The sequence below is a fragment of the Actinia tenebrosa genome, unplaced genomic scaffold (assembly GCF_029948245.1).
Source record: "Actinia tenebrosa isolate PJP-AT-01 unplaced genomic scaffold, QUT_ActTen_1.0 PGA_scaffold1__47_contigs__length_23844297, whole genome shotgun sequence".
Lineage (NCBI taxonomy): Eukaryota > Metazoa > Cnidaria > Anthozoa > Actiniaria > Actiniidae > Actinia > Actinia tenebrosa.
This window is the reverse complement of record NW_028292578.1, coordinates 9,994,527-10,015,681: the sequence shown is the minus strand read 5'-3', so window position 1 is coordinate 10,015,681 and position 21,155 is coordinate 9,994,527. Positions and strand designations below refer to the sequence as shown.

Genomic DNA, 21,155 nt, shown 5'->3' with positions numbered 1-21,155 from the left:
AATGGTTCTATTCTTCGCCCAACCTGTAAGGAAGGGTTTATATCCAGTCACGTTTATCTTCTTTACATCCATACTTGTTAAAATCAGCATTTGAGTTGAGTGTTGTGTGTGTGAGTGGTGTGAATAGTGTACTGTAGAAGTAGTCTGTGTGGAGCGAACCTTACGGAAGAGCCCCTTACAGGAGGTGATGATATTAAGACATGATTTTTTTTAAATGTTCTGTAAGAAAGCTAAACTAATCTTTTTTTATTAGTTAGCAACTTGACCATAACATAAAAGAATCCATAATTCCAAAATAAATTGTTCTGATTATTTTCTATAATGTGATAAGGATTTTATTGCCTTGTAGTATGCTAAAATATAACTTTTTTTGATTCTTAGAGCATCTTCTGAAGCGTCACGCAGGCGTGTTGGGGTTAGCATGCTGTGTGAAGGCTTTTCCTTATGACGTACCTACCTGGTTACCTGAGATGATCATCGACCTGGGAAGTCACTTACACGATCCTATACCAATAGAAGTGAGTACGCTGTTCATGCAGCCTTATGTTCTTATTGTTATCGTGTTAACGTTTGAATCATTCACTAGTCATACGACTAGAGATTGACATGCAACTGTAAATAGACACTTGCATGTGACGTCAAGGCAGCTCAATTTAGAGGACAAAACAACAGAATTTCAATCTCATGAGAATTGGAAACCTATTGTTATGTCCCCCAAATTGAGCTGCATTCCGACATGCTGCAAGGGGGTCTATTCATTGAGAGAGACTTGTAACTTGTCACCAATAAGAGACAAGCTAAAAGTAAAAGATGATGCTAATATTCATAATTCTACAACCAAGAAAGCGCAAGGCGTCTGAGTTCTTGAGCTGTGCTTGTCGCAGAATTATGAAAATTAGTATAACGAAGTGATACAACTGCAGTTGAGTAATTAATGCAGTCCTCGTTTCAGATATTTTATTCAGCCGTTGTCTTAGGTCAATTGCCTAACCCTTCCAACGCATGACCAATTTAATTTCATTCGTAAAAAATGAAAATAATGTGAAGCCATAAATTCCTTTCGTAACCACGTGATCTTGCCACCTGTGGTCATATGACTGGGTCAATAACACATGACTGTATATAATGCTATTTACAGTAAATGATCGCTGATCATTTAACCTTGGCCAAATGCGAGTGCTGGAAATGCGCACGTATAAAGTTATTACTGATCGCTTTGAATACCCTGAAACTCTTCTAAAAAAATGAAGGGTCAAGTTTTTCCTTGCTTCGTCATGTTTGCTGATTTCTTAATCGTTTTGTAGACCACAGTAAAGAATGCGCTTTCTGATTTCCGTCGAACTCACCACGACAATTGGCAGGAACACAAGCAGATGTTCACTGAAGACCAACTTGTCATCTTAACTGACCTGCTAGTGTCTCCCTGTTATTATGCGTGAGGTGTCTTATCGTTCATAGACTATCTTTGCCTATGAACCTTAAAGATACCCGCATAAAAATACGCTGGAATACCAGACAGGATTCCCGTTTCAAACAAGACCTCGTCTGCGCAAGCCGCACAAACGACCAAGTGATAAACAACTCAGACGTTTGCGCAGGATTTCCCGTCGTGTAAAGGCAAAAGATCTTTTGCGTAACATCACAGCGGTTCATTAATGGTTTTATGATTTGTTTTCACAAAACGTCCTTGAGTTTCTTTCGCACTCTACAAAAGTCCCGTACCATTGACAGGTAGAAAGATTAAGAAAAACCGTCTTTTAATGGCGAGTGCTTTTGCGCAAATTCAGGTTTAACGAAGCACGCGGCAAATGATCCCGTTTTAGAATTATTCTCATTTGTTTAACTGAACTGAATGCCTTCCTTGTAAAATACCCTATTTGGTGGAAGGTGCGTGGTGGGGAGGAAGGTAAAGGGGGAGGGGAGGGTAGGGAAGGGGAGGAAGGGGAGGGAGGGTAGGGTAGGGAAGGGGAAAGAGGGAAGGGGAGGGAGGGTAGGGAAGGGGAGGGAGGGTAGGGAAGGGGAGGTAGGATAGGGAAGGGGAGGTAGGGGAGGTAGGGGAGGAAACGAAACAGTTCGTCGGTTGTCGAAAAAGACAGTCAACCAAATTTTTATTAGTTACATTATTGATAATCATCCATCTTGCAATCATCTTCATATCGAACCATTATGATTTTATATTCATGATTCAAAGTATACGAAGATAACCCCTAACTTGCGTTTAATGTAGAATCCAATTGTTGTTTTATTTAATATTTTAGTCAAATAATAGCGCAATGGAACAGATAGCTGTCAATGGAAGAATTATTCAACATCCATATACGTTATATTATTAATTAAAAACACCTGTCATACTTTTTTAGATTCCATCTCATTTTGTGTTAGTGTTCTAACGCGGCTAGATGTAACGAATATTCATTGTAGAATTTGAAATGGTCTCGAATATATTTTTATGATTTAATTGAAATATAATGCTCGAGTTGATTGGCCTGCTGCCGTGTTTAGAGCAGAGGACACGCTCGCGCAAAATCGTTTAAAAGTGTTTCATAAAGGCAATATACTACGACTGTTTACGACTCTTGTGATGTAAACACTCTGGGAGCTTAAAGAATTCGAAAAGCAAGAGAAACACTCGCTGTAGCTGGAGGCTACGCCTCGTTTTTCGTTTGCTTCTCTTTGCAGCTCACATCGTGTTTATTATGACTGAACAACAGAGACATGCGCGCACGCGAGCTGCCTGTGGCTGGAAAACGCACGCGATGGTGAAGGTTTAGGGGATTGTCATTGTATCATATTTTTTCATAGTTATTTTGCTCACGATCTTTACAGTTAAAAAGCGTACAAAAACTGTGCCTTCAATTCATAATTCCAAAACGCTCTGAAACTTCTCCGAAGATTTTTTATACAAATTTAATTATTCGTGCGCAGACGAATATATACACAAGTCTGCACCAATCACCTTTTAGCAGTTGCACCACAGGTAGCCCAGTGAAATATAAAATATCTGATGGTAGTGTGCTCCTTCAAATGGCACAGAGTTTCGAAATTCCAGCCTTTTTCATTTCGATTTATAATCATTGAATTTATTTTCATACTTTATGAAAACTATATCTTTTCGTCGCTAAGTGTATTACAAAATCGAAGGAGAATCATTTAATTTATATGTGCAGACTGCGTTGGGGTATATTGTCTACGGTTAATCAAACATTTCCATTTCCAGACTGGTATGACTTTGGGGGAAGAAAGCCAAACACAATAATAAAAGGCGATAGCGTAGGCTGAAGACATCTGAGCGCAAAAGCATAAGAAAGCGCTCTATCGTAAGACGCTAAACTCAACAGAGCCCACTGTATTTGGCATAAAAACTGTTGTGGTGTCCCTCTTTTCATGGGAAAGGTTAATAAATAAAATAAGATAAAAATGAAAAATTAAACGCGTCCTCTCTCATGAATTCAAATGTATTTGAAAATAATTTCTTCCGCACTGATAACACTTTCGAATCATTGCTACAATATTTATCAAAACACGCCCGTTTACTCAGCTAAATGATACGCCAAGAAAAAACAACCCCGTGAGTAAACTAGTTAAGAGCTTGCGTTGGTGTATCAATCATAAATCCTAGTAATAATAGGAAGATTTTCAAAAGCATCAAGGAAACGGCAAACACGACTACATGTTCCCTGCAGTTCACGTTGCCTTTTGCAAACCTTACCAAAGACTATTATTTCATTTTATTTTCCTTCTACTTGGAGATTTTTGCGATACCTGACGTGTCGGATGTTATTTCTTCGTAAAGAAATGTCAACTGTTGACGCAGATTTTAAAAAAATCTCAAACCACAAATGTTTCTCAATAATAATAATGGCATTTTATTGGTTGTTTTAAGCGATTATGTTACAAGAATTTTGGCTAATGCAGCGTTCGTTTCTAAAACCGTATTCTGATAATCAGTCAAACTCTGGTAAATTGTATGTTGATTTAAAGAGGGGTGGGGTTGTGGAATGGAATGTAATGGATTTCAAGATTAGTGTGTTTAAAAAATATTACTTTTAGAAATGAAAGATGACTTAGTGTGTGCAAATTATGATCTCGGCTGTTGAAGGTTTTTAAAATCTCTGTATGTTCTAAGTTTAATATCGATAATTTCAAATGATTTCCCCTATACAATATAAATAAAATAACAAATTGAACCTATGCGGTTTGTTCAATGGAATGTCCCAAGGCAACTGAAAGAATATTGGTACTAGTAGGAGCTATAACAGTTTTTGACCACAACAAGCGCAAAAGTTATCAACACTGCTAGCCTTTTTGCCGCAGTTCGTACAATAACGACACTTTGAGCGTTCTTCAGTCAGTGATTTGAGAGGTTCTGTCGTCGGTGCCAGATCGGGTTTTCGGGACAAAATATTCCCCATACTAAAGCTGTATTCACTGACTGGCGGTTTGGGTTTAAAAAGCGGCGGAGGTGGAGGATATCGGCAGTTAACTGGTAGAGCTTGTTGGAACGTGTGAGAGAAGGATTCTGGTTTACGATGAATAAAAGGTGTATGTATCCCTGGATACCTGGAGCCCGGGTAGCCTGTTAGTAGAGGCATTGGCATCGGCATTATAGGCTTACTATTCTTTTCTTGGTTTGACAAAAGACATTCAATAGCTTGGACTACATTCCCATTACAACCCTGTAGGACCATTTCCAGCACGCTCTTACAATGGCCAGGAAATGCTCTTGTTAATAACCCAATTGGGTTGGGATGTAACTTTCGATCGATTGGTCCGTGGTTGGTAGGACTTTCTGTCTGACGTGCCGCCTTTGAATGTGGTTCTTCGTCTGCTTCGTCAGGGTGACCTTCACCGCTTAACTTTCTTTTCGGAGATCTTGGTGTTTCTGGTGTTGGGATGCTGTTTTCTGGTTTGTCTAGTGAATCTTCATCGATGTCATGGTTGGGTTCTGTTTTGATTCGAACTCCTTCTGGGAGAGATATCGTTTCGTACTTGGATGTTTCTTTGCCACTTTCATCTGTGTCTTTCTCTGAGGCAACCGGAGAGCTCTGGTAGGATAGATCTCCATCTTCTGAAATCGAAATTTTTTTATTTGTTTAATCCACTAAATGCATAGATATTATTTCTCACATGTAAATATCTTATGTTTCTATCAAAGTATACAGACAAACAAGGCCATCTGAATTATCAATACTCGGGGTGTACCCCGCAACAATCAACGGCCTCTTGTCCCACTGAAATGAGCCACCCTCGAATTACAAATGATGGAAATAGTGGCGGTTCTAGAGCCTGCTTCTCACTAGTGACGCAGAATCTGCAACGCAGTCTTCGTTCTCACAATGACTACGAAAAGAAGCAAGGCAAGCGCAAGAGCGCGGAAGATGACTTGCGCTGACTGGCGCTTCTGCTTGTACTTATGCTCGTGTTGGCTTGCGTCGCTAGTGAGAAACTGGCTTACTGAATGACTATTGGAAAAGTTAGAAACCAAGCGGCTTACCGTCGCTGTCTACAGGAGTGTGTATAACAGATACCATTTGATTCAACACCATGGATGGCCTCATAAAGGACTCCTCTGAGTACGACGACCTCTCGTCTTCGACGCCATCCGACGAATGATCCAGAACTCGACCTTTCCTTGTCTCCGCGTTTTTGCGCTGTTGTCGAAGCAGAGCCACTCGTGCGGCGGTTATTCTTTGTCTCTCAGCGATCAGTAGACATTTAGAGCAGGTACAATCCCGCCATCGGCAGTAGTGTTTGTGGCCCTTTAGCCATGACAGAGCGCCATGATTGCGGCAACGAGCGCATTTGGGGATGCGGTTGTATAGCGCTGTTCCTGGTAGTGGTCCTTGAGGAATCATATCGCTCATCCTGGTAAACGAATCAACAAATCAGTTATCTACATAATAACGACCCCCAATAATTAATCATATCTGAACGTTTAGTACTTCTCAGTAATAATTGTAAAATAATGAGAAAACAAAAACAAAAAACCTAGTGTATGAAGTCATGGTAATTGCGGACTGGTTATGAAAACCGGGCAAACTTCAAAGTCAACTAGCCATTTTTACATTTTTGCGAAAAAAATGTTGGCTAAGATTCTTTCCCAAAAATGGGATTCATGGGCAAGTAGAATTTTGTGAAAAAGTTTGATAATACTTGCGCAAAGTAAAAGGATACACGATTTCCACTAAATATGTAACATATTTTTTCCTAGCGAGATACTCTTCGATATTCCATGATCATAATGAAACAGAAAATTAATATTTATTAGATAGTTTCGATCCATTTTCTCTGCAAATGATATATATTCTATTTATCTGACAGTGTCCTGATTTGGTTTAGTTTTGCGCCAAGGCCGAGTTACATAATCACGTAATCGTTGTACCTAGTCTCTAAGAGTCTACTTAAACTTATGCAGCACCTCTTTCTTTACGCCCCTTTTGCCGTACAAATCAAATTGTTGGTGTTAAACTCTGAGAAAAAAATAGTCAAACCAAGTGAACTGTTCTTGATGAAAGTCTACAGGTTGAATGTTCTTAGACTTATATTAGGCGTGAGAAATTGCTGATAGTTTAAACAGTTAGGGAAAAAAATCAACGAAATTTCGAAAAAAAGAAAGAAAAGAAATGACATTCATGGCAATAATATGAAATAAGAGCTCTGAAAAAAACGGAAGCTCAGATTTGTCCTATAATCTCATAATTCTATAAGATATCTTCAGATATTTTCTGATCTCTTATTTTATATGGTTGCCGTGTATAATTTCGTTTGATATATTTCTCTTCATCTTCTAACGTAAAAAAAAAAAAAAATGATGATTTTAGATGAATTTTAGTGTGGCAAATATAATCTTATAAAGTTTCATTCGTAACGTAATATCAGTTAAACCAATAGTCAGATTATTAGAAAAATCTTTGAAAATTTTAGTAAATCTTTTAGTAGTTGACTTGATTTTTGACACTTTAAAAAATGATAAAAATTAAAATAAAAAGAATAAAATAGTTTATAAACTTTACCTTTTTAAGGAGAGGTAAGCCTGATTGATATACAGTTTTTAAACGTACTCAGGTGAGCTCAATCCGCGATGGAGCTCTTTTTCTACTCGATGTGAACTGAACAAAGACTTCCACTTAACTCATCGAGCGATTTGAGTTTGTTAATCAAAAAAGGTCTTTTATAAACTTTTGCTGAATTTTTTTTTTGTTATAATAAAATGAATATATTTAAGGCAATTTTAATTGTTCAAACAATAGCATGTGAAAAACTAACTACAAAGAGTAGCACGTGTACGCCAAGATTCCGTCAATGAGATGTTATTTTAAACAAAATCGGCTTAACTTGGAAACTAATTGGCGAGCTAAAAAACCTTTTGTTATCAAGAACCACTTACTTGAAGAAACAATCTTGTTATCGTTTCTCTAAGTTTTTTTACAGTGTTATGTGGTGTGCCTCTATATTGACGGTAAATTGAGTGAATGTGACTAGATTATAAATGAAAAAAAAAAGTTATCGTCGAATCCGATAGGAAAAACTTCAACTTGAGCTGCAATATTAGTGTGCATGATCACAGAGTTGCCGATAACTTTTTTTCGATTTTCCATTTTATTAGTTTCTTCCCTTCCTCTCAGAACCGATAAAAAATTCATTTTAAAATCAAACTGAATTGTATTTCAAATTCAACTGAAGTCTTTAACAAAACGAACATTAGTGTCATTTCCTACTAAAGATATATTTTTTGGCAAAAGTGAGAATTTTAATTTACTTTCCTGGTTGTATTATAGTTACTCCGGTTTATTTATTTACACCTTTTTATAGAAATAATCTTAAACAAACATTGTATTTAAGTTTATGGGATAATCATATCTGCACCTGCTCTAAACTTACACCTTTTTGCGCTTTTTCGATTAGTTTTAGTTGCCTCTTTCCCACAGGAACTCAACTGAGAAGAAACTGATTTCATATTGGCCGACATGGAAGTAGCTTTCGTGGGTTTCAGAAACACCTTCCTAGGATTTCTATTGGAAGGGTATTGTATGCTGCTTGGGGAAAGAAAAACGTGATTTGGAGCCTGGGAAGTGAACATTCGGTCATAACTAAAGCGAAGTAGAAGGTCTTTGTTTATAAAATTGAGTTCATTAGTCAAATACAGAGCAATAGATTCGCTCGTTTGCTTTATATCTCACTTGTCTTTGTTTGACCAAAAATCAATGTTGAATTGGATGATAATGAAGTGTGTGGTCCAGAGATCTCTTATGTAACCAAACCATCAGAATGGTTGCCTTATAGTCAGTAAAGTAAAAATAAAATTTCACAACAATTTCTCATTTTCACTTGATGCTTCGTTTTAAATTAGAAACTGTAACAATGTCCAATAACTTGCGCTCGTTTCAAAAATGTGCGGTAAATAATAACAAGGTCCTTAGAAGCCAAACCCATGTTGAACAAGCATATATTTACTTATTATGTCAAATACGTCCCTTTTCCTATAATTCTGAATACTCGGAAGTACTTAATTACTGCAGAATATTTAACCCAAAGCATTGCAGTCAAAAGGGATTCAGTTCAAGATTCATCAATGATTACTTAACTCGAATCGGTAATTTAGGTCAGATTCTTAAGTCTTATTTATCAAAAAGGATTAAGATACCATTTTGCAAGAAACAAATGAGATGAAGAGCAAAAATCATATTCAAAGTTAGTGATTTACTAAACTAGAAAACGATTGTTACGATATAGATTATAGACACCAAAGCAAGGCTAAAGCAGCATATTTTACCCTTTTGTCAGTTGCCAATGAATTTCCTTTCCTAAAATTACCGAATCATGACTTTCCTTTACGTTTGCCTAAAATTGCAATAAAAAAATTGCCTAACTAAATGTGCTATTCACAAAAAAGGGTTTTAGATGATATATATCTTTATCTATCAAGGTAGTCACTTTCGTAATAGTTAATTAATGTCGATTAAATGGTCTACATTATATATATATATGTATATAGCACTTATAGTGTATTGTATGTAAGTGGAGCGTATAGATATTATTAATTATATATATATATATATTGCTTTTATTAACTTTCAATATATACACGATCATATTTTAGGAGTTTTTCCATTTTTGCATGTCATTAGATATTTGTATATATGCAATGTACAACCTTTCTGCAATCGAGTGTATAAATATGAGCACTTATAATTGCAAAACGGTGTATATATTTGCATCGTTTTGCAAAAATTCTGCAAAACTCATCTATCAATATATTTATAAATTAACAATTTCCAAATTCTTTAAAAATAATTATTATAAGTGCTCGGTCTGTTGTGCGGGAGGTCGTGGTTCAAGCCTCGGCCAAACCAACACTTAGAGTCTTAAAATAGCTGAGTAGAAGGTGCTGCCTTTGTAATAATATCTGCAAATGGTTAGACCTTCAAGTCTTCTCGGACAAGGACTTTAAACCGTAGGCCCTGTCTTCTAACCCTTCCTAAATAAACTACAGTAAAAATAGGGGACATAAAAGAACCACTGAGGACGTAAAGAAACCCTGGCAGTGACCACCCTCGGTGCCTACACTTCATACTAACCATCTCTCATGCTTGTAAATTGCATAAAAAGCAATCTGTCATTCACAACTCCATGTAAAGCGCTTTTGATTATATCCACATATAAAAGGGCGCTATATAAATCATCATCATTTCAAAAAAAAAAATTCAATTTCACTCGACTGCAGAAAGGTTGTATATTACATATATACAAATATCTAATGACATGCAAAAATGGAAAAACTCCTAAAATATGATCGTGTACATATTGAAAGTTAATAAAAACAATGTTATGCCTTACTTTGATGCAAGACACGTCAAATACGTAAGGTTTTTAAGTATCGGATATTATATAAGTATATTTGTATATTTTCACTTTTTTGGCCTTAAAAGTCTCTAATATATATTTAATAACATCCCATTGCGTTCAAATCATATTTTTTATATTCTCATATATTTTTTATATTCTTATATTTTTTGTATTCTCAACAACATCTCGAAAAAAAAATTTTATATGAGGAACGAGTAGTAGAGTTATTCTTTTTTTTTTTTTCATGTTTTTGCATCTAATTAGGTATTTGCATATATGTATAAATGTATACTACAACCTTCCTGCTATCTATATATATATATATACATATATACACCTGCACAACTATATGAGGATAGATTTTCATTGTATATGGAAAGTAAAGCGATGAAGTGAAATCATACTAAAAGTTAGCTTTGAAGTGTCTTTTAGGTAATTCTTACCTAAGACTGATAGTATTTCTTGAAAGTAATTATCCCGGGAATGCATTACTGAAGTAACTGAAATCAAAACCAGGGCATGAGTTGATTGGAGTAATATAAGCACTACTATAACGCTTTAAGACAGCTGCATGCGTAGATATATAACGCTTATTAAGTAAAAATCCGCTGTATTTCGTTATAGGATGTGATATAGTGACCAAAAATCAAACAACCTAACAAATAAACACTTCCAACTCAATATCTTGTAAACATCAATAAACCATGGACCTTGAATCTAATACAGTTTAAGAAAAAATATTGAAAGATTTCACGACGGTTTCACTTTCATTCTCGGTACATTTACGAACGATAAAGCATGATATTGTCTGTCTGTTGTCCTTCAAATCAATGATGCTTAAGTAGTGTTAAAAGAAACCAATCTTTCCTTTATTGATTAAGAGAATAGATCTCGTGGGAACGACTGCATTGGTTTGTCTAGTCTATCTTAGACTTTAATAGAGTATGATATGAATTTTGGTCGGTAATGCGAAGAGATAATCAGTGCACAATAGGCAAAAATTAAACGAACTAATACGTCGGAAAAAAAACTTGCTGACCCTCCATTAGCTATTTTAGGTTGCGATGACGACCTAAACTTATAACATCGAGAAAATCTCTTTTGGCCACTTTCTTTCACAACTGAACAAAAATAAAGTTTCTTTAAAATGTGCCAAATTCATTTCAGTAAATAGAAATATTTACTATTTACATATTTAGAAATTTTTTGACAGCTTTGTAAGCTCAAGACTGTAAAATTCGTTCAAAAAAGGTTCTAGGAGTTCTGAATGACTGCTTACAAATTCGATGTTCAGTAGGAATCGCGAGAAATCACAGAGAGATACTGTAAAATCAGAGTCAGCGATACCTTGGTTATTACCAGACGTTTTCTGGCTTAGCAACAAAGGAACTATTGAAGTCGTACTCGTTCGTAGAGAGATTACAAGGATTTCATTAGTTGAGTGAATACGTCCAGTTTCATCAATCAAATGAGAAATCAGAAGTGGTAAAAATTCGGAAAACAATCAATTTCTTCCCCCTTTTAATTTTCTAATGCACTGAATCATTTTACACCCGAGGACTTTCATTCATCAATGTATAAATGAGTGTATATTATTTCAAAGGATTCAAAAATAGCTGATACGTAAAAGTCAAATAATAGCTAAAAAATCTCTCACTATTTGAGAGAAGCCTCCCTTTTTGGCGTCCACCTTGGACGACCTTGAACTTTACATTATTACTTTTGGTTATCTTGATCTCTAATTATCCTCCCTCTATTATGATTTTCGTCACACTCCGGAAGCTGCAAAACCTGTGACCAAACACCCTCTACCTACCAAATCAACAAGGAGTCGGTTCGGCACAGGAATCCCGATACCAAAAAAATCGTAATTGACCAGTTGAGTGTTGTTGTTTTTTTTCGCGGCCCGTTATTTTGTGTAACTATAAATATTATATCGAGCATAAGCTTTTTCAATCCAAATATGAACTGCGTTAGGATCGTAATGGTCGTTTTAATGTCTAGACGGATTTCAAGAGTCTTTTAATCGGGTTCTATCACCGAGTCAAGTCGTCTGCGTAGAAGCTCTCGAGAAGTTAAGTTTCTACTTGCCAAGTAAAGCATAAGGTATTATTAATTGTAATTTGCTACTAGAAAATGCCTTAGAAAAAACCTAGCTGTACTAACTGTATCAGAAAAAGAACTTTTTTTTACTTGGAATTCCTTTTTAATGTTTTTTTTTCTCGGATAAAGTCAAATAGTTATAAAGGGCACCAAAACCATAAGCCATTACAAGAGGGCACATGTTAAGAGACGTGAGTCAAAACAAATGATCGTGCGTAGTCAGTACATTTCTTTACGTCATTCAGTAATCCCGATAACAACCTCAATGTAAACAGTCCCTCTTTATCGTTCCCTTGCGGCCGGTAAACAACTTACCTGAGCGGAAGCTGGGGCGAGGGTTTCTGACCTCGGCAAGGAAACCGTGGTTGGTGCAGCTAAATTTATTCAGCCTTGAGATGGTGCGTGGTGTCTGTCTTCTTGGGTTTATTAAATAGTCACAAAAATCCAATTATTCAAGCAGATGTACGTCGGTTGGTGAAAAATGAAATAGTATTTCCAACTTATTTAAGGCCCCTTCGAACGAAGGGTACTCGCAAAGCTAAGATTTTTGGCCCTTCAAAAATCGCTTCGAGAGACGAGAAAACAGTAGGGTTACCCTTTCTTAAAACCGGAGCTATAACCGGTATTTGAGCAGCGTTCATGATGGCATGTCGTATATGCAGTACTATCCTGGCAATGTTGACCACTTAGACAAGGGTTAAGGTCCTAAGAAACATGCGAAAAGGCTTGAGCTTTAATTAAGATTACGTACTGGACAAAACTTGCGGTAGGCCAACTTTCAGTACACGATTGAAATAAAGTACATCCTGGTAACCGAATCCGTCAGAATGCGTGGCGAGCTATCATCGTGAAATATCTAGCTGTACTTGTTCGTACAATGACTTGGCCTAGAAATTGGAAAAAGTATCATAAATGTCCGCTTTTTTTGCGACGGCCGACTGGTAACATTACTGGTATAGAACTTTCCTCGACTTAAAAAAGACATTTTCTTGTTGCACATCCTTTATCGACGTAATTGCCAAGTCAAACTCTAGGTAACGGCGAAATTACAGACGAGAATAGAGAATGTTAACGGCTTAGTTTGGGTCAAAATAATCATCGACTAAAAAAAGCGGAATACCTCGGAAACGCTTTATTTATTATTTATTATTCATTATTTTTTGACGCGCACAAAAATACTTTTTATATAAACCTTATTTTCCTGGCTCTCTCGGAAGGCTTCTTTGAGATTGATGCGACCTTTGTAAACCTATTAAAAATTAACTAAAAATGGAACATACCGAATATCTGTATCGGTCCTTCTAAATTTTCTTATACATTTACATGGGTACACGCTAAAATTCTCTACTACGAAGTTTTTTACGCGGCGTTTAAGCTTCCTTCTTATTCAATTGTTGTATTCAACACAACAACGCAGTCAAAGCTAGTGACTGCTCAGTCATTATCAGTTTCTCGGTTCCACAATTGGCATTTTTATTAACTAACCGCTTACCATTAAAACTCCGCGCCTATTGGTGTTTACCGTGCACAAATTCTACCTACTTTTAGCATTCGTGTAGTCAGGGCTTTTTTAAAGTATCAGTCTTTGTTGCCATGCGTGATAGTGTTTAGACACAGCGTATATCTTCTCATCAACACCAGAACACGAAGGGCGTACAAAAACCCATAAACTCGCATCAATAAGACCAAGAATTGAACAGTTGTTAATAAAGAAGAATTACTTAAAACATTGATAGCTATTTTAAGCCAATCCCTTGACAAAAAAAGCCGGTCCCTTTTAGCATGCGGCGTTAATGTTCGTATGTTGTTCGAAACTTAATTTCTCGAAATAAAATGGTCTTTTTTAACATTAAATCCCCGAATCATTATCCTTTAAAAGGAATGTTAAGCCAGTTATGTGAACATAAACATTAGTATTTCCTCGATTTATCAAAGTCTAGACCAAATAAAATCTAGCCGTTACTTAACCTTACTATAAGTTGTATGATTGATTGAGGATACTTTATTCTTAATCTATTTACGTGGGCAATCTTACTAGGACTGACCAATTCAATGTAATTCGTCGAGCACACCAAAGAACTTCTAAAGCGCAAGCATGAGTCCCAATGAAATCTGATCGATATGTTTTTACGACGTGGAGTGAAGGAAGCGGTTTTGAGATTCCGGAATTTTATGAGGCGTAGTGTAAATTTATTGAGAAGTCGTCAAATTCAGACCCTTAGGGTGGCTGGTAGTCCTGATGCGGTAAAAAGAATAAAACGAATGAAATAAATTTTAGTGTTTTGGCAATCGGCCTAATTTCCGTCTTCACCAAGCAGTCTGTGATGAGGGCACTTTTTTTGCCTGACCGATAGTAGAGTTAAAGTATTCTCGTAAACATATGGCCTAAAAAACGGTGCAATTTTCCAATATTCCCCTAGTCTTATGAAAGTGAATACTTCACAGAACAATACCCATTGTCATGGCAGTGTTATTTTCTGTAATGATTGTAATAGCCTTTTCCGAGGTTTTAGAATGTCTTTTAACCAGTTACTAGGGAATAACCGTCTGAGATGTCACTGATGAGAAATGAGTTACCAAAAATAGATTCCAAGATTCGACGGGCGGAAACCCAATTATAGAAGAACTCAAAACTTTTTTTTTTCAATTTCGGCAGTCGTACATCAAGGCCTAAGTTTTTTAAATGTCTCTCAAAACATTAAACCTTGGTATTCATTTGTGAGCCCATCTGTACGATTCTAATAACCAATATCCCAACTACTTCCCATCAAGTATCACCATCACCAAGCCACCCGCTATGTTCTAAGATTTCTAACTAAATTATAAAGGAGTTCACATCCACCGACGCCTTAGCCTTAGGGATACTGAAATGTCCCGAGTAATTGCAAGTACATATATTTTGTGGCTTCCCTTGTAGCGGTTCCCTTTTTATGCTTAACAATGTATATGTGTATCAGTTCCGTCTACACACCATGATCACGTCCAGTTTGTCTTTATCTTAAGGACATTGAGTTTATCGAAGATCAGGTTCAAATAGGGTCGAGCTGCTTCCGACTGTATTTTACTTAACACGATGCTTCAACAAGCACGCCGTATTAGCCGCCCGATCTGTCGGAACGGAAATTCCACAATTCTCAATCAACAAATGCTTTTTAATGATGGTTTCCAACAGCTCGCTCGTAAAAGTAAATTCAGTTTTCCTCCGCAAACCTGGCTCTAGGGTTCAAAATCTCGTACAATTTAACCCCCAAAGACTCAATGACTAGGAAATACCACCAGTAATATTTCACAGTCCACTATCTGCCTTGTTTTTCTTGAAAACTAGTTCAACGGAAGCAGCCATCGACGTAAAAAAGGCTCGAAAGAGGCGTTTGAACGCCAACGTACACCGGTCTAGATAGCGCTCAGATCACGCACGCACAAGTCTCAAATCGGCCACCTTTTTCTCTCCCCAGTCACAGGGCTCCCGCGTCCAGAGCATCTTATTACATTGACGAAAGTAACGACTAAAGTATTTCCGGTCTTTTACGTGCACTTTCTCGATAATTCAGGAACTGTTATTTCTATAATAGCGGCATAAAGATCTGGCTGGCTAGAGTGGTTACATTAACTGTACCAAAATAATGTTTTATAGTAAACAATATATTCATTTCAAAAGAATGAAGAAATATATACTTCTGTTATGAGGATAGATCATTTAAAATTACAAAAAGAAGAAAAAAAGAAAGAAAAAAAAAAAAAAAAAAAAAAAGAAAGAAAGAAAAAAAAAATTCAAAATAGCGAAATCGAGTCAATTTCAATTTTTATTTTTAAGCATTAATATTGATGAGTCGAAACGACAAGACCAGAGCTACAAGATTGTTGTTAGGGGAAAAAATGAACCTTGACCTGCTAGTAACCTTGCGTACTGTACATATATGATGTACACACATATATATGAACATTGGTACAATTATCGTACTGGACTAGAAAGTCGAGCTAATCCACATAAAAATCCAAGGCTCATTCAAGAATCAATCCAAGTCAGATTCGACAGAGAACCACTGAGGATTTTTTCGCTTTTACTACAGTTAGATACACATCTAAAGTGCGAAAAGAGTATCTACAGCAATCTTGAATGGCCTTTTATTTTACTATAATCCTTTAGGACTAATTAAGTACGTGACCGGCTTTGTACATTAATGTAGAGCTTGACGTCCGTGAGACGTGACGTACTTATGTACAGAAACTGATCATGAAAACAGTAAAGGTAGCATTACATACAGACCCATGTAGTAAACTTGGGGTTAAATTGATAATCATGCTTGAATTCCCTGGTGATCGAGTCACGGAAGCTTAACAATATCTCTCATCGCGTAAAACGTACCGAAATAAAAACGTTTTTCCATCAACTGGGAAAGTTCCCATACTTGGCATGGGGGTTCCTTTGCGGTCATAAGAATTTTATCTCCACGATAGGTTAAGCAGGCTGTTGCTATCGGCTTCGATTAAGAAATAAAAATCTCTTTGTTGACTCATTTTCGTGTCTAAAACTTTCGAGTAAAACTATACTAAATATATAACACGGAATGAAGATCATACTGTGTTCGCTTTGATCATGGAAAGTCGACAAGTGTACATACAGACTCAAATACATGACCAAAGGATATGTTTGGATTACCACAATATAGGATTTAAACAAATTGGAAACATTTGGTAACAGAATTTTGAACTTTAGTTTTTTTTATGAGTTTGCGTGCGTTGACTTGGCTTGTATTTATTTACCACTCCTTGGGGGCAAACGTTTTCTGAATGAAAGAAAATATTTCAAGTCCCCTTCGAATAACTTCTATGGGCTAAAATTAGAACTTTTACAGGAAAGATTGAATAAATATTGAAAAAGAAAAACCATGACTACCAAGTCTGCCATCGTCTGATTCTCTAGTTCAGTACAAAAGAGTTCAAAGGAATTACAGTGTTTAGCTTACCTTTTCTCAAGGGAGTTCTCTTGTTTATTGGAGTAGATATCTTTCGTCTTCTTCTCAATAGGAAGGTCACTTAACGACTGTTTAAGCGCTGTCTCGAAACTGTAAATGTAGTAACGTATACTGCGTGATTAATAGGTCCAGGGTCAAAGACAATACGCGTTTGTCAAAATTACATTAGGAAATACGTTGTTTGAGTGGTCGGGACAAGCAAGCCATCAGTCACGTGCTTGACCTACGTAACAGCTCGGCAAGGACAGCGTGTTTGCACGATCTAACTTTTTTTCTGCCAGTATTTCTTTTTCTCGAAGTCTAATCTTTTGACCAGACATTATATATACTCTCAGGGATAGTATCGGTGCCGGATTGGACTTTCTTTTCGGTGTTGTTTAATAAACTGTTAAAAGAGCATGCGACAAGAGCGTTCAGTGGGAATCCACTGTTAGTATTATTGTCTCGTTTTTCATCACATTCAAGCTAATCTTTTGTAAAGAATCTGCTTATATAAACATTGCATAAATTAATTATTAGAGACACTTTGTTTAACTCTCGCAAAAATTAAGCTGTATTTAACAAAATGACCACTAGGCCAGACACCTGCTGCCCGACTATAACTCTCGGTAACAGAAAACGAGTGGAGAAAATCATTGCCTCTTTACAAAGGAATAAAGTCCTGAAATACCACAAAAAAAGATAAGTTTTTTTCTGCTATATTGTCCAAATATGCTACAGTTCTAGTGTTGAATTGTTAACCGTAATCTTCAGATTGACATTCTGCTGATTTTTCTCGCTAAGGAATTGAGATAAATTTCATTCAACTCAAAAGACTGTTTTGTTTCACTAAGATCCTTTATTAAGCGTTTTATTTCCAGTTTAATAGAGCCCAGCTTGAGGTAACAGGCTTACGTTTATGTTTACCCAAAAGTTTCTTTCAACAGTTCATTTATATTTTCAGTTACGGCTTCACTAGTGATGCCCTTGCGTATCTCTCTAGGCCGCACTATTTTAGTAATTAATGGTCAGAACGGATAAACAGAGCTGAGTTAAAGATAATAGTGCAGGGCAAGTAAAGATTGCACAATTCATTTAGTAATTTCTAAAACTTTATACGCTATGAACTATTTTTGATCGGAACCATGTGTATAGCTTTATTTGAGGCTCTTCAGATTAAGAAAAATTAAAATTGTGTGGCAGATTGGGCGTATTGGTACGCTAAAAAGCCGTATTTTTCTTAAGAAGAAGAAGGGTAAAAAAAAGAAAGAAAAAAAAAAAAAAAAAAGAAAAGAAAAAGGAGTATTCCTAGACTTAGTCGTTGCTGGTCCAAAATTTCCCAAGTTCAAAATAGTAATTACCTACCACATTTCGTTCCTATTTCACATGACTTTGGAAAAAAAAGTCGAATAATTTTTCAGTTTTGAATTTCTTTAGCTTTTTCCACCGATTTTCGTATGTTCAGTGATTTGTGGCTGTTTTGGAAAGGAAAATATGGTTAAATACTGAGGCGTAACAGCTAATCTTAGATATGATTCTTATTGACGCGATCCATTACTTTTCTCATAAAAAATGTCCAGAAAAAAATGAATTCGCTCAGCATCTCTTATAAGTTCTTTCAAATTCTGACCGTTTTTTTTTTTTTTTTCCATTTATTTATCTAAATAAAATTGGTTTACATAAACAGCATTGCTCAAGGTAACTTAAAAGAATTATTAATAATGAATTTAAGAAGTCTCATGTTATAGCGAAAACCATTTTCTGAATTCATTCTTTCATTTATTTAAAGTTAAAAAATGCAGAAAATTGATCGTCGGAACTGAATCCGTTTTATATGAATATATACATAATATATTATACAGCTATAATACAGAAACTTTGATTCATTCATAAAAAAGCCATTTATATTTAAAAAATATGAGAAGTATACAATACCTTATTACGAACGGATATTTGTTTACTGGTATTTGGTCTATTACCAAGACTGGTTGAAAAAAAATTCATCCCACAACTTCTTATATATATAATTTTTATTGATATATATTTCTTCTTGGATAACAGAACAATCGTATAGATAAAATATGCAGCTGAACTTTCATTGAATATAAATATTAATGAATATGAATATATATATATATATATAAATCGCAATTGCTCAAATAAATTACAGACATTTGGAGAATGAGAAAAGCGAAAAAGCCATGCAGTGGATCAATCAAGAATGGAAATTAAAAGAGAGAAAGAACTATTACTTTATCAGTCAAGTTCAGAACAACTTAGAATCGGCTTAGATAGGATTAATTGACTCTAGCATCAAGTATTTGAATATTAAACTTCAAATTTATATTTTAATCTTAAGAAAAATTGAGAAGAAACTTGAAATGAAAATGAAAAAATCTGGAAACTTGAACGAAAAAAATGAACGAGGCAGAGATCTATTCCTGACCCGTGTGCTGGCTTTATGTCGGGGTAGCGTGCAGAGGGGAAGAAATATATCTTCTGCTCGCAGTATATAAACAATTCCAAACGTTTTTTTAAATTACTGCTCATCTTTTACCCTTTATTTATGATATCCTAGTTTACACTGTATTTGTCTCATCCGCGTCGTTCGATTTGCACCCCCCAAAATAACAAGGATTTGTATATGAAGAGGTGTTATAAAAAGAAAACAGACCTCAAAGAAAAATAAGAACAATTTAAACCCTCTGACTTGGTTTTGACGGATAAACCATGTCATCATAAGAAATAAACTATGTTGGCAATCGACTTCTATATGCTCAAAAATACAATGAGCAAATCCCATATATCAATCGTTAGCATTGTCCGTGCTAAAGTCAACCTATTGTCGATATTCTATATATATTTATTTTCCTTTCTTTTCTTTTTTGTTTCACTTTATTTTGATTTTTCAGAAGCAGATGTCCGTATTTAACCACTACGAGTGGATTAATTTTGTAAACTGGTTCGGGCAATCGACTTCTTCATGACATTATTCCTCCAGTACAATCGAATTTATTTTATGAAAGAATTGAGTCATTTGAAATTGTCTTCTATATGATATCAAATGTTTACCAACTGGCCTCATGGGTTGTTGCAGCAGTCCCTATACGGTAATTTACTTCTGGAGTAGAGAATTTTGTAATGACGCCCCAGCATGTCCCCATCGAATTAACCGAATTTACGTTAAGGTGGTCTGAAATCTTTCCTTTGTTTGCTTTGATGTTTTATTAACCTTAAAACCTATTTGAGAACGTTTCGAATTGTGCACCCCTCAACCAGATAATTACCTAACTACGCACATGCTCTTGAAACCTGTTTAATGTCCAATAAATTGAAAAGCTAAATCGTCAAAATAACCCCAAGTGGAACTATACAAATAATACAATTACATTTGAGCGATGAGAGCTCTTGAAGCAATAAAATCTCAATCAAAACCCAATGGTAAATGAGAAAAAGATCCAAAGAATCGATTTAAGTTTCTGAGTTAAAAAAATTGAAAGTTTCATTTGATTAACTTTTGCAGATGTTTTTTTCCTTTTAAACTTGAAACTTGTATTTATTAAATGTTTATTAAGTATTCTTTTCTCTTTGTTCTTGTTTTTTATTTATATTTTATTTATTTTTTATTCACGGTTTTCTTTTTGTCGTTGGTGCCCTTTTTTTTTTTTTTTTTTTTTTGTCGCAGATTTTTTTTGTGAACATGGCTGATAAATTAGTTTGCTTTGTGAGCTATTTACTTTCTCGAATTATCATTTAATTTTGTAATTCATCAAGTCCGAGGTTTGAGCACCTTATTCGTACTCAAAGAGTTATTAGCTGATCTCAAAACAACCGGCTCTTTATCGTGAAACTGAAAATACTAATAGACTGAGATGTTCATTACTGGTCAATCTTGATGATTGGCCAGAAGTTTCGTTTATCGTCCGCGTTGCTTATAGGTCAGCAATTAATTTCTTTCTTTTTCTTTTTTATCTTTCTTTTCTATTCTTTAAATTCTTTTCCTTTTGTTTTTTGCTTTTTGCTTTTTTATTTTATTTTTTCCATGTTCGTTTTATTATTCCATTGTTGCATTTGTAATGATAAAATGGCAGTATTTCAATTTTCCCAATTGATATTTTCTTTTCTTTCATGATGTTAACCATCACTACACTACTGTAGGATTCAGTTTCCAGTACGACCCCAAGTTGGCAATTCATTCCTCATCAGAGAAGTCTATAATCGTCCCCTGGTAGGTATCCAAACAGCTCAATC

At 35.5% G+C, this 21,155-nt stretch overlaps 3 protein-coding genes across 11 annotated transcripts in view; 2 read left to right on the top strand and 1 right to left on the bottom strand.

Annotated features, from left to right (window-relative positions):
- Nucleotides 1–1,909, top strand: part of LOC116301004 (proteasome activator complex subunit 4) — a 49,565-nt gene extending 47,656 nt beyond the window's left edge. Inside the window, exons 52-53 of the mRNA XM_089032575.1 lie at nt 382–518; nt 1,305–1,909. Coding sequence (XP_088888701.1) covers nt 382–518; nt 1,305–1,439 — 272 coding nt within the window. The 3' untranslated portion in view covers nt 1,440–1,909. The remainder of the gene's footprint in view (nt 1–381; nt 519–1,304) is intronic.
- Nucleotides 1,910–3,842: 1,933 nt separating this feature from the next.
- The window catches only part of LOC116302284 (doublesex- and mab-3-related transcription factor A2), a 29,779-nt gene continuing 12,466 nt past the window's right edge, over nt 3,843–21,155 (bottom strand). For 2 of the 7 annotated variants that reach the window (XM_031711532.1, XM_031711533.2), the window contains exons 2-5: nt 16,917–17,015; nt 10,290–10,346; nt 5,495–5,865; nt 3,843–5,068 (exon numbers count right to left, since the gene is read on the bottom strand). In XM_031711532.1, coding sequence (XP_031567392.1) covers nt 4,251–5,068; nt 5,495–5,864 — 1,188 coding nt within the window. In that variant the 5' untranslated portion in view covers nt 5,865; nt 10,290–10,346; nt 16,917–17,015 and the 3' untranslated portion in view covers nt 3,843–4,250. Of the gene's footprint in view, nt 5,069–5,494; nt 5,866–10,289; nt 10,347–12,264; nt 12,678–12,700; nt 12,837–16,916; nt 17,016–21,155 lie in introns of those variants that run through there. The other 5 variants (XM_031711530.2, XM_031711531.2, XM_031711534.1 and 2 more) reach the window with 4 other exon arrangements.
- LOC116302286 (doublesex- and mab-3-related transcription factor 3) overlaps nt 20,577–21,155 on the top strand; it is a 51,626-nt gene continuing 51,047 nt past the window's right edge. For all 3 annotated transcript variants that reach the window (XM_089033314.1, XM_031711537.2, XM_031711538.2), the window contains exon 1: nt 20,577–21,132. The gene's annotated coding sequence lies outside the window, so the exon portion shown is untranslated. The remainder of the gene's footprint in view (nt 21,133–21,155) is intronic.